This window comes from Trichechus manatus, unplaced genomic scaffold, assembly GCF_000243295.1.
Source record: "Trichechus manatus latirostris isolate Lorelei unplaced genomic scaffold, TriManLat1.0 scaffold00182, whole genome shotgun sequence".
In the NCBI taxonomy this organism is placed as follows: Eukaryota; Metazoa; Chordata; class Mammalia; order Sirenia; family Trichechidae; genus Trichechus; species Trichechus manatus.
In genome coordinates this window covers 1,251,749-1,265,736 of record NW_004444118.1, presented here as the reverse complement: position 1 = coordinate 1,265,736, position 13,988 = coordinate 1,251,749, and the positions used below count along the sequence as shown (strand labels likewise).

At 44.3% G+C, this 13,988-nt stretch overlaps 1 protein-coding gene across 1 annotated transcript in view; it reads left to right on the top strand.

Annotated features, from left to right (window-relative positions):
* Positions 1–13,988, top strand: part of VWF (von Willebrand factor) — a 197,875-nt gene that overhangs the window by 60,450 nt on the left and 123,437 nt on the right. Inside the window, exons 13-15 of the mRNA XM_023741484.1 lie at positions 7,286–7,481; positions 8,148–8,363; positions 13,099–13,339. Of these exons, the coding sequence (XP_023597252.1) occupies positions 7,286–7,481; positions 8,148–8,363; positions 13,099–13,339 (653 nt within the window). The remainder of the gene's footprint in view (positions 1–7,285; positions 7,482–8,147; positions 8,364–13,098; positions 13,340–13,988) is intronic.

The window sequence follows — 13,988 nt, the reverse complement described above, 5'->3', positions numbered from 1 at the left end:
AAGGTGCGCCGGACCTAAGCCGTGGTGTTTTCAATTGCCACATATGCATGTGAAAACTAGACAATGAATAAGAAAGGCTGAAGAAGAATGGATGCCTTTGAATTATGGTGTTGGCAAAGAATATTAAATATATCATGGACTGCCAGAAGAATGACCAAGTCTGTCTTGGAAGAAGTGCAGCCAGAGTGCTCCTTAGAAGCAAGGATGGTGAGACTTTGTCTCACATACTTTGGACATGTTATCAGGAGGGATCAGTCCTTGGAGAAGAGCATCACGCTTGGTAAAGTAGAGGGTCAGTGAAAAAGAGGAAGACCCTCAACGAAATGGATTGACACAGTGGCTGCAACAGTGGACTCAAGCATAGCAACAATTGTGAGGATGGTGCAGGACCAGGCAGGGTTTCGTTCTGTTGTACATAGGTTGCTATGAGTTGGAACTGACACAACTGACCTAACAACAACATATGTAGCACATCCAAACATGTATATCTTTATACCTACAAGTACACCTATATATGCATGTGCATGTACTCACATGTATCTTCCTATACACATATACGCACATATTTTTTCATTGTTAACACTGTTGTTGAAAAATTTTATATAACATTTATTGTAATTGTCCTTTTTTTGTTGCATACCTCTCAGTCTTCATTTACTTTGGTCGTGTTGTGCTGACTTTCCCCATATTGTGTATTGCCCTTCCCATCCTCAGAAAAAACAAGTGTCTACTATCTAGCAAGTGATTCATCTTCCCTCCCCGTCCCATCCTTGGTAACCATCAAAGAACGTTGCTTTCTGTGTGTATACTTATTCTTGACTTTTTATAATAGTGGGACCATACAATATTTGTCCTTTTGTGATTGAATTATTTCACTCAGCATAATGTCCTCCAGTTTCATGCATGTTATAAGATGTTTCATGGACTCCTCATTATTCTTTATAGTTGCATAGCACTTCATTGTACGTATGTACCGCAATTTGTTTATGCATCCATCTGCTTACGGGCACTTTGGTTGTTTCCATCTTTTTACTAGTGCGAATAATGTGCAGTGAACATGGGTCTGCATATTCGTGTCACTGTGCTTATAGCTCTAGAATGTATACTTAGGAGTGGGATTGCTGGATCATAAAGTATTTCTATTTCTAGCATTTTGAGGAAGCACCATACTGTTTTCCATAGTGGCTGTACCATTTTACAGTCCCACCAGCAGTGTATAAGTGTTCCAGTTTCCCCACAACCTTGCCAGCATTTGTTGTTTTCTGTTTTTTTGATCATTGCCGTTTTTGGCAATGGTATCTCATTGTAGTTTTGATTTGAATCTCTCTAATGGCTAATCCTGGCTGCTTACCAAAAGGTCTGCAGTTCACATCCACCAGCTGCTCCTGGAAACCCTATGGGACAGTTCTACTTTGTCCTACAGGGTTGCTATGAGTTGGAATTGACTTGATGGCGGTGGGTTTTTCTTTTTTTTTTTTTTTGGTTTAATGGCTAATGATTGCGAGTATCTCTTCATGTGTTTCTTAGCCGCCTGAATGTTCTCTTTGTTGAAGTGTCGGTTCATGTCCTCTACTCATTTTTTAATTGGATTGTTTGTCTTTTTGTTGTTGAGTTGTTGAAGTTTTCTATGTATTTTAGATATTATACCCTTGTCGGATATGTTGTTGCCAAAGATTTTTTCCCAGTCTGTTCAGGTTCTCTTTTTATTCTTTTGGTAAAGTCTTTTGATGAGCACAAATATTTAATTTTTAAAAGATCCCAGTTGTCTAATTATCATCTGTTGTTTGTGTATTTTTAGTTGTGTTTGGTAGTGTATTTATGTGGAAAATTAGGACCCCCTAGTTTTGTCCCTATTTATTATTATTTTCCAGGAACTTTATAGCTTTAGTTTTAACATTTAGGTCTTTGATCCATTTTGAGTTAGTTTTTGCGTATGGTGTGAGGTATGGATCCTGTTTCATTTTTGTGCAAATGGATATCCAGTTTTGCCAGCACCATTTGTTAAAGAGACTGTTTCTTCCCCATTGAATGGACTTTGACCCTTTGTTGAAGATCAGCTGCCCACAGATGGATGGGTTTACTTCTGGGTTCTTAATTCTGTTCCATTGGCCTACGTGTCTGTTGTTGAACCACTAGCAGGCTGTTTTGATTACTGTGGCTGTATAGTAAGTTTTGAGATCCATACGTGTAAGACCTCCTACTTTGTTCTTCTTCAATATTGCTTAGCTATTCATTGCTTCTTTCATTTCAATATAAAGTTAGAGATAAGTTTTTGCATTTCATTAAAGAATGTTGTTGGGATTTGGATTGCATTATATCTATAGATCATTTTTGGTGGTATTGATGTTTTCACAGTGTTAAATCTTCCAATCCATGAGCATGGAATGTTTTTCCATTTATGTAGGTCTCTTTTGGTTTCTTGCAGTAGTGTTTTGTAGTTTTTCTTGTATAAATCTTTACATCTATTATGGATTGAATTGTGTCTCCCTCAAAATATATGTAAATCCTAACCTCTATGCCTGTGGTTATAATCCCAGTTGGGAATAGGTTGTCTTGTTATGTTAATGAGACAGGATTAGTGAAGGATGTGTGTTGAGTGCATCTCTTTTGAGATATAAAAGAGATTAAGCAAGCAAGTGAATAAGTAGAGACAGGGGAAGAGAGATACCAAGCTATATGAAGATCACCCAGGAACAGAAGCGCAAAGAGACAAGGACCTTCCTCTAGAGCTGACAAAGAAAGAAAGCCTTCCCCTAGAGCTGGCACCTTGAATTTGGACTTTTATCCTCGTAAACTCTGAGAAAATAAATTTCTGTTTATTAAAGCCACCTATTTATGTTATTTCTATTATAGCAGTATTACATAACCAAGACAGAATTTGGCATCAAGAATTGGGGGTGCTTCTCTAACAAATACCTACAATGTGGAAGTGGTTTTAGAATTAGGTAATGGGTGGAGGCTGGAAGAGTTTTAAGGTGCCTAATAATAAAAGTCTAGATTGCTTTGAAGAGACTGTTGGTAGAATTATGGATGTCAAAGACAATTCTGGTGAGGGCTCATAAAGAAGTGAGGAGAGTTATAGAGAACGTTTCTATCGTCTTAGGGAATACATATGGCATGGACAACAGAATGTTGCTAGAAATGTGCTTCTGGTGAGGCTTTAAAAGAAAATAATGAACATGTGATTGGACAGAGGAGAAAGCGTGATGCTTTTCATACAGTGGCAAAGAACTTGTCTGAATTATGTTCAAATGTTTGGTGGAAGGTAGAACTTGTAAGTGATGAACTTGGATATTTGGCTAAGGAGGTTTCTAAGGAAGATCTTAAAGGGGCCACATGGTTTCTGTTTGCCACTTATAGTAAAATTCGAGAGGAAAGAGATGGACTTAAAAATGAACTGTGCAAAGTGAAAACAAAATTTAAAGATTTGGAAAATTCTATCTTACAGACTAAGGACATGTGCTCTAGAATGTTCACCAAGGATGTGGGTACACAATACTTTGTTGAAAAGATTAAGCTTGTGACTGATGGATCTAACCAACTACCACAGCAGAAAACCCATCAGTTTAGATGGAAGGGGACAGAGAAAAGAATGAAAGGAAAGAATGCCGTCTGCCTCTTGGAATTCTACAGGCAGGAAACAAGGCCAAAGGAGCTACATCTGTTGTCCTCCAAGAAAAGAATAAACAATCCCTGAAGCAGCTCGGAGAACAGCAGAACTGTTGAAAGGAGCATGGGAAGCAGAGCTGCCTCAGTCTCGAAGGGTGGGGCCACAGCCTCTGAGGTCTCAAAGGGTAGGGCCATGGCCTCTGGGGTCTCAATGGGTACATCTATGGCCTCCTAGGTTTCAAAGAGCCAGATTTTCATCATCTCGGTTCCGGAGTGTGGAAATGCCATTCATTTTGGCCAAGAGGATGGGGCCGCTGCCCAAAGCTGAGGGGGTGGGGCTGCTATGCCCAAGGGGCAGAAGAATGGGGACTTCCAGGGCCGAGGGAATGGGGTTGCCACTCAGATGGACTAGGAGAATGGGGCCGCTCAAAGTCGAGGGAGCAGAGTTGCCATGCCATTGGGCCTGGAAGGCAGAGCTAAAGTCCAGGGCTGAGTGGCCTCCACTCAGAATCCAGAGAGCATGGCCAATACCCAGAGTCTGGAGATCAAGGCCATTGCCCAGATGGTTTCAGAGAACAGAGGATTATTTTCAAGCTTTGAGAGCTAATGTAAATTGTTCTGCTGGGTTTTGGACTTGCTTGGTACCCATTATCCCTTCTTTCCCTCCAATTTCTCCCATTTGTAATGGAAATGTATGTGCCTGTTCCACCATTGTACAGATGTACAGATAACTTATAGTCTAGATTTCACAGGTTCACAGATGGAGAGGAATTTTGCCCCAGGGTGGAGTACGCCTAAAGTCTCACCCATATTTGATTTAGATGATTCAGAAGATGAGATTTTGGACTTGGAATTGATTTAAAACTTTTGAGATGATGTGATGGGGTGAGTGTGTTCTGCATGTGGCAAGAACATGAATTTTTTTGGGGGAACATGAAAGTTTTGGGAGGCCAAGGTATGGAATGTTATGGATTGAATTGTGTCCCCCAAAAATATGTGTTGTAAATCCTAACCTCTATGCCTGTGGTTATAATCCCACTTGGGAATGGGTTGTCTTGTTGTGTTAATGAGACAGGATTGGTGAAGGCTGTGTCTTGAGTCAGTCTCTTCTGAGATATAAAAGAGATTAAACAAGCGAGTAAGTAGAGACAGGGGAAGAGAGATGCCAAGCTACATGAAGATTGCCCAGGAGCAGAAGTTCAAAGAGATAAGGACCTTCCTCAGGAGCTGACAGAGAGAAAGCTTTCCTCTAAAGCCAGCACCCTGAATTCGATCTTCTAGCCTCTTAAACTGTGAGAAAATAAAGTTTTGTTTATTAAAGCCACCTATTTGTGGTATTTCTGTTATAGCAGCACTAGGTAACTAAGACAACATCACTGGTTAGATTTATTCCTAGATATTTTATCTTTTTTGGGGCTATTGTAAATACTATTATTTTCTTGATTTCCTTTTCTCCTTGTTAGTGTAGAGGAACCCAGCTGATTTTTGTTTGTTGATCTTGTACCCTACCAGTTTTGCTGAATCCTTCTATTAGTCCAATAACTTTCTTGTGGAAACACTAGGATTTTCTATGTATAGGATCATGTCATCTGTTAATGGGGATAGTTTTACTTCTTCCTTTCAAATTCGGATACCCTTTATTTCCCTTTCTTGACTTATTGATTGCTCTGGCTAAGACTCCCAGTACAATATTGAAGGCCAGTCTTTTCTTTTGAAGTGCCCCTGGGCGGACTCAGTTAGCAGCCATTTAGTTTGCAGAAGAGCACATTACCCATTTGCACCACCCAGGGCCTTCTTATTATAGATTAGAAAGTGATAAATCCTAGGGAGATGAATAAAGCAGAGAAGGGAGCAGGAAATGCCAGGGTGTGGGAGGGAGGAATTTCATTTTAAATAAGGAGGTCATGAAAGGCCTTGGTGCCTAACGTGGCAACAGTTGGTATTTATAAAGTAAAGAAGGAAACGTCACTCTGTCCACTTTATTATTAATGATACTTCCTTGGGTACATTTTGTATAGTAGCCCGTGATGCAATGGTTAAGTGCTTGGCTGTTAACTGAAAGGCTGATGGTTTGAACTCATGCAGTGGCTCTGCAGGAGAAAGACCTGGTGATTTGCTTCTGGAAAGATTATAGCCAAGAAAACTTTATGGGGCAGTTTAACTGTGTCCCATGGGGTCTCTATGAGTCGGAATCGATTCGATGGCATCCAGCTACAACAATAACATTTTATATGGGTCCAGCAACCCTCCACTGGATCATTCATCCTGCATCTTAAAGTTAGAGCTGGAAACTGCATGGAACTCTAAGAGATGAGCATATTGGGCTTGAGGGTTTTGGAACACAGGGCTGCCATAACAAATTACCACATACTTCTTGGCTTAAAACAACAGATATTTATTCTCTCACAGTTCTGGAGGCCAGAAGCCTGAAATCAGGGTGTCAGCAGGGTTGGTTCCTTCCGGATCTCTGAGTGGGAATCCATTCTAAGCCTCTCTCAGCTTCTGGTGGCAGATAGCAGCCCTTGATGTCCCTTGGTCTGTAGACTCATCACTTTGATCTCTGCCTTCACATTGCCTTCTTCTCTGTGTGTCTTGGTGTCTTCTCCTTTTCTGTCTCTTAAAAAGACACTAGTCATTGAATTTAGGGCTTAACTTGATCCAGAATGAGCTCATCTCGAGATTCTTACTTTCATTACATCTGCAAAGACCTTTTTTCTGAATAAAGTCACATTCCGAGGTCCTGGGGGTTAGGATGTGTACATATCTTTTTGGGGGACACACTTCAACCCTCTACATATGGCCTCATCAGTTGCATGCCACAGCCTGGTTCCCAGACACTGCTCCCTCTTTGAGCCAGGGCCTTCTTTGTAAACACCAGCAGATGGGCCAGCTATACTGTGTGAAAGGTAGGTTTGACTTCCCAAATCATTCCTGAATGTGCATTTTGGGTTCAGCGCTCTGGCCCCATGAATGGAGAATGAACCACATGCTGATGGCCTGGACTTTGAACCCTGGACTCCTCCTTATCGCCCTGTGACAGGCTGCCCCAGACTCCTCACTGACCCCACCTTCTCCCATCACAACCTCCAGAGGCCTCTTTAGCTTGTGGCCTTTTCTCTTCAATGACACTCAATGGCTGAGTTAAATACAGAAAGTTATGTGAGCTCCAGGGGGGCTCGGGCCATAACAAGTTCAGCTCTGCTTTGCCCACACGTGAGATCAATGTAAGTGTTCAGTAATGGGATGTTTAGTTTGAATTTGACTCGCATTGGTGGCAGGGCCCATTGCCTTAGACCATCTCAACTCACAAGCGTGGATGGCAGAGAGTTCAGCATGGTTATTCGTCCCAGCTCTGCACTGCCTGTGACCAGGCAAGTCACTTACCCCTTCTGGGCGTTGGTTTTCCCATCTTTAATCACTAGACGATCTCTAAAATCCCTCCCCACATGACAGCTTTCTGACTTCCAGTGATTACAAGCTGGGATGGAACTGGTAAGTTTATACTGCAGTCACCTTTATTTTTCCTCCTGCAGCCTATGGCATAGCTGCAGTTTATTAAATTCATATTTATCCTGCACCCAGGGGAGCTTTTTGGTTAAAACCATCTCATTACTGAAATGAAACTGTTGCTGCTTTGGCAGCAGCTGCTGTAAGGTGGCCTGGCCTCTCTCTGCAGTTGTCCCCTGTTTACGCTGGGAAGACCTGTGGCCTGTGCGGGAATTACAATGGCAACAAGGGGGACGACTTCCTCACTCCTTCAGGCCTGGAGGAGCCCCTGGTGGAGGACTTCGGGAACTCCTGGAAGCTGCACGGGGACTGCCAAGACCTGCAGAAGCAGGACAGCGACCCCTGTAACCTCAACCCGCGCCTAAGTATGTGAGCCTGTTGGGAAAGACGGTGCTCCACAGAGCCTTGAGGTCTTCTCTATTCCAGTACATTCCACGGACAGTGTCCCCACCGTGGCTTGGGCGGTGTGGAGCTGGGGGACTAGGTGGACCTTTGTTTGTATCATCAGCATTTGATTATCTGCATCTGGATCATTTGTTCTTCAAAGTTTCCTTACTGAGCACTGTTTATGGGCCAAACCCTGGGAGAGAAAGAAAAACAGAATGTGGTTCCTGCCTCGGGGCTTTCTCAGTCTATTGGAACAGCAGGCACACAAACAGTGAAATTATTGTCAGGGAAGTGACCGAGGTGGCCGTTTGCAGATTCATCTGCGGCACCGTTTCAGCCCTACATTAGCTTCCTCTCTTAGCAAGGGATCACTGGACTGTCTCCCCTTTTGTCAGCGGGTGTGGGCTCTGGGGATGCAGTTTAGTATTTATTTAAGGCAAATATAAGTAAGAAAGTAAATTGGCTATGGAAGAAAAATCGCAATGACTCCCGGAGCCAGCAGAAGTAGTTTTTGCAGTCTCTGCTGCTGATGGAGAAACTGGAGTGGAGAGTTTCAAAGCAGGAGCCCTTGTTGCTACTCTCTGGGGCATGGGCATCAGTAGGACTTGACCATCCCAGGCTCGCTCCTTTCTCTTCCCACACAGCCAAGTTTGCAGAAGAGGCCTGTGCTGTTCTGACGTCCTCCAAGTTCGAGGCCTGTCACCACGCTGTTAGCCTCCAGCCGTACCTGCAAAATTGCCACTATGACGTCTGCTCCTGCTCGGATGGCAGAGACTGCCTCTGCAACGCTGTGGCCAGCTACGCCTCCGCCTGTGCCCAGAAAGGCGTGAGCATCGCATGGCGGGAGCCCAGCTTCTGTGGTGGGTACCCTCCCTGTGTGCTCCCCCTCGAGGCCACTGAGCCGGACGAGCTGCTGCTGCCCTGCTGTCTAGCCCACTTGTCCTTTTCAAAGCACTTTCTTGGCATTGTTTCATTTGGAAGCTGGCCCGGGGCATTTTGACAGAGCCTGGGGTGTGCCAACAGTTCATTTTCCGCCACGTTTCCCTTCCAATCCCCAGCAGCACAAGATGGTGGGGACTGGCTGTGTTACAGGACAGTCTGGCTACTCTGACTGCTCCTGGAGGGCAAATCTAAACCCACTACGTGGAGAACTAGAGCCTTGAGGTCTCTGCTAAGCAGAGATTTCCTATGGCTGCGGCCACCTAGTGTTCCAGATGTGTACGATCAGGTTGTGCAGTGAGTTGTTCCCAGATCCCAAGGGGTCCCTGCATCCCTTGAGGGTCTGATGAGGACACTGGGAAATGCACATATGAATCCTTGCATGTAACTTGAGGAAAACCATCTGTGAACTCCCAGCCAGAATCTCTGGCATTGTATAATGTGGTATAAAGTTGAAAATCGTCATTGTCCCCAGTTGACTTTAGATTCTCACTCTGCACTGTTGGTTTCCTGCCACCAGAGTCGGTATCTGCCCCTACACTCTGGTCCCTTGAATGGCTAGATTGTTGTTGTTGCTCTGGAGATGTTTGCTGAGTGCCCAGTGTGGTCAGGCAAGAGCCATGATGTAAAGCTTGAACTTTCCTTTATTATTTTTTAAAATTTTATTGTTTTAGGTGGAAGTTTATTGCACAGATTAGTTTCTCATTCAAAAACTTATACACAGATTGTTTGGTGACACTAGTTGCAATCCCCACGATGTGTCAGCGCCCTCCCCCTTTCCGTTTCCACCCTGGGTTCTCTCTGTCCATTTGTCCAGTTTTCCTGTCCGTTCCTGCCTTCACATCTTGCTTTTGGGCAGGTGTTGCCCACTGGGTCTTGTATACTTGATTGAACTAAGAAGAACATTCCTCATGTGTGTTATTATTTGTTTTATAGGCCTGTCTAATCTTTGGCTGAGAGGTAGATTTCAGGAATGGCTTCAGTTCTGAGTTAGTAGGGTATCTGAGGGGAACTTTCCTTTTTGAGGCACAAATGGAAACTGCCTCCCTACTAGGTGCTTATCACACTGACTAAAAAGATGGTTAAATTAGGGCTAGGACAACCAAGGGAGGCTTTCTGGAGGAGGTGTACTTGACCATGGTTTTAAAAAAGTGCCTTCTCGACAGAAAGGCATTGTTTCCAATGGTAGAATAGTGGTGAGGCACAGGTGTGGGGAAGAGTAAGTTATAGATAAGACGTAGTGGATATTTTGATTTTTAGGGGGGCAGTAGATGTGTTTGGAAACTAAAATGTAGGTGGTCCTAATGGATGTTGGAAAATAGGAGCTGTGAGGAAAGGTGGAAGGAGTTAATATATATCTGAAGAGAAGTTTAGGTTCGGGGGCTCTAGAGGTGTCAATATTTAGGGTCTTATGAGCCAGCTCATGTTTTGAGTCTAAGTAATCTCATAAAAAAGAGAAGCAGAGAAAAAAGTAAGGACGAAGGGAGCAAGTACATAAATGTCTGCATTGTGCCTTCCCTCTCCCTCCAGCTCTGGGGTGTCACCGAGAGTCCTGGCTAAAGCTGGAAGAACTGAGTCTGAGTCCTTACTAGTAACGTGCTTGTGACTTATTAGCTACATGACCTTAAACCCTTCACTTGACCCCTTCAAACTTCAGTTTTCTCATCAGTGTTTGCTGTTTAGAAATTGGGAAAACCAATGGGGATTAAATGATGTGATGTTTATGAACGTGCTTTGTTTGTCCACCAGTATTAGAAATTATGCATTATCAGTTTGCTACAGCATCAGAAAGATTTCCCAATTTAGGACATTCTCCCAGAATACTAACGGCCTATCGAAATAATCTTTAATCTCTTTCGACCAGCTGTTTTCAAACTCCACAGAGAGCAGAAAAAGAGGAAATGACTGTTGTTGCAGTAGCAGGGTCTGAGATCAAATTAAAGAATTTCCTGTCTCCTGAGGCTTTATGATAGGGCAGAAAGTGCTGGGCAGTGGGAAGGACCTTTCCCTGGAGATTTTTAAGGACAAGCAGGCATCTGTCTCCTTGGGTTTATGTGGAGGGGAACCAGAGACAAGGCTGGCCAGATGGCCTTGGGCTGCTTTAGTGAACCCAAGGAGGGTGGGCAGGACTTCTGGATTCTTGCCTCTATTCTTTCTCAACTCAGAGAGGGGCTCAGGCTTAGCTGTCTCTTTGACCTCATTTTTGCTCCCTGAGGAATGAACAGAGCTCTCTAAACCACCGACTTCTATAGGAGCTATGAGAAGATGTCGCACCAATTGGGAACACTCATGGAGCAAGGGTTTATCGTACAGATACTTGTGGGATGCTGTGAGGAGATTTTGCTTGATTTTCTTGTAAATTGGTTATGTTTCCTTTAGGAAGACACGACCTGGACTCCTTGAAGGCAGGGACCAAGTCTCACCATCACTGACTGCATCCCAAGCCTAGCACAGCCCCTGCCCACACTGGATCCACAATAAATGTCTGTTAGACTGAGATGTTCATGATTTCTTCTGGGGAAGAAGCTGAAGGAGAAATTTAATAAGGCTCCAAGCCAGCTCTAGAGACAGTCTGTTAGAGAAAAAAGAGCTTTCAGCTTTCACTGATCTTTTATGGGTAAAATGTGCCCTTATCATCATGGGTTTACTGGATTGGGAGGGATCTCCATCTTTGTTGCCCACCACTCCCCAATTCAACCTGCCCACCCTCTAAATATTCATCCAGTGACCCAACCTCCCCACTGGTTCATAGAAAATCGCTGTCTGATTAGCTCAGAGGTATCCCTGGGTGATGCAAATGGCTAAGCACTCAGCTGCTAACTGGAAAGTTGGCTGCTCAAATCTACCCAGAGATCTACTTCTGAGAAACCAGCCATTGAAAACCCTTTGGAGCACAGTTCTACTCTGACATGCGTGGGATTGCCATGAGTTGGAATCGATTCAGATACCCTACTAACTTCAACAATCGATTCTAGCTACCCTCAAACACCAAGCCCAAGGCAGATGTAGGAGGGAGAGATTGCAAGGTCTCTCCAGAAGTCTCCCTGCCCCCGTTTTTGAGGCTTGTGGCCAAGGCTTCCCTTCATGGCTACTATGAAATGTTCTGCCAGGGAGTTTCTGCTGTAGGAATGGTTTATGACACAAAGGGGAAGGATTCTAATGGTCTCAGGAGGAGTATGTCCAGAGCAAGGTTCTGATTTCTTGGACAATAGCTGATCAGCAACGGGAAAGCATTTTGAAAGAGTAAAGTGCTCCCCTCACCTCCCCTACTCTCCCAGTGAAGAATTTCATCAGGAGTGTTTACAAGACTACTGTTAGCCCAGAAAGTGGGCTATGTGTTGGCAAGAATCGAGAAGTATTAGGTCTTCTTAGGTCTAGACTTTTCTCTGAACTATCCCCTCCCATCTGGAGCCTGCTGACCTGGGGTTGGGTAATAATAATGATAATGAATATTGATAATTATTAATAATGATAATGTAATAATAATGATAATAATAGCAGTGAACGTTTATCACATGCTGGGCATTACTCTAAACATGTTACTTTATTTAGTCCTCAAAACATCCTAGGAGGTGGATACTATTATTATAGTCCAATAAGGAAACGGAGCCACCCTGATCCGGATCACGTAGTGAGCTAACGGAGGAACTGGGACTTGCACTCAGGTAGTGGGATCCAGAGCCCATTCCTGTAGCTGATTTGCCACGTCGTCACACTTCCTCCTGTCTTCTGTCTGTAGAGTTTCTATGTGGGAGTCCAGGGTGAGCGGGGCTGTGGGTTGATGGGTGTGGCCCCCTTTGCTGAGGTAAGAATGTCTGTGTCCTTTGTGACCCGTGTGTCCTCAAAAGTGTGGCTCCTAAGTGACCGCTTCCTTTTTAGAGCATGATAGTTAAGAGCGTAAGCTTTAGGGTCACAGAGATCTGGGTTCAAATTCTGCCTCTGCTTCTTCCTGGGAGGTATGACCCTGACAAATCACTTAGTGTAACTTTCAGTTTTCTTATTCGTAGAAAAGGAGCGATAAAATCTAATTCACTGAAACCAAAACCAAAGCCACTGCCTTTGAGTTGATTCCGACTCATAGCAACCCTACAGGACAGAGTAGAACTGCCGCGTAGGGTTTCCAAGCCTGTAAATCTTTACGGAAACAGACTGTCACATCTTTCTCCTGAGGTAGGTTTGAACCGCTGACCTTTTGGTTAGCAGCTGAGCACTTCAACCACTGCACTACCAGGGCTCCTGAGGGAGGTGTAAAAGGCATAAAACCCATGTGAAGAACAGGGCATTCAGTAGGTGCTTAGTAAATAGTAGCCATCATTGTTATCATTGTCATGGGAGATGCCTGTTGCCTATTACTTCCAGTTGTTTTTATTATTCACAGCTTCAAAATCCTCCAGAATTTCTACTACATCCCAGGCTTTGAGAATTCAGAGGTGACTCAAGCATGGTCCCTGTGGTTAAGGAGAGAGAAAATGTGTGCATCATAATTATGATATACAAAATATACTTCTGTTCATAGTGGGAAAGGAAGGCAGTGACCATACAGATGTGATTGGGGGGTCACATCTGCAAAAGGTGGCACCCCAAGTCCTGAGGCCCACAGCCCTTGTCTTCTCAATGCCCCTACTGAAACTGTCCTTCTCTTTCCATCTCTCCCAGCGCTGAGCTGCCCCCAGGGCCAGGTGTACCTGCAGTGTGGGATCCCCTGCAACCTGACCTGCCGCTCCCTCTCTTACCCGGATGAAGAATGCAATGAGGTCTGCATTGAGGGCTGCTTCTGCCCCCCAGGACTCTACCTGGATGACAGGGGGGACTGTGTGCCCAAGGCCCAGTGCCCCTGCTACTATGATGGCGAGATCTTCCAGCCCGAAGATGTCTTCTCAGACCATCACACCATGTGGTAAGTGCCAGCAGCAGGGCCAGAGACCTCTGGGATGGCAGAGCTAGAAAGGAAAATGGTCTTTTAAATCCTTCATTTTATGGGTGGGTACACTGAGACCCAACAAAGGAAATGACTTGTCCAGAGGAGCAGAGCTGGGCTTTTGCTCATGTCTTCTGACTTCCTTGCTGTGCGGGGAATTAGAACTTCAGGCTGGCAGTAGAGATTCTTGAACTTCATTGCTACTAGCATGTGTTGGGCCCCATTTCCTTGGTCTAGGACTCAGTTTCCTTATTCTAGAACAGGAAATGGAAGATCTGGCCTCCATAGCTCTTCAGATTCCTGTCTGCGTTCAGAGGCTGAAGCACTTTGAGCCAGGTGGAAATATGCCATAGCAGCATTGGTTCAATGATGCATTACCACCCTGACTTACTTCGTGTACGTCAGGCATGCAAAATAGTTCCAAATCATAGTTGATTCTTGAAGCTCGTTGCTTAAGCCCTCTATGATGGTCAGTTTCATTTTCAGCAGGACTGTCATGGTCACAAAAGCAATTTGCAACAGAACATTTGTTGGGCAATCACTTACCTGGCACCTGTTCTGTTCCAGGTTCTGGGCTAGGGATTGGTGACACACTCCCCTGACAGTCTACTAGGGGAAATGAGTTAAA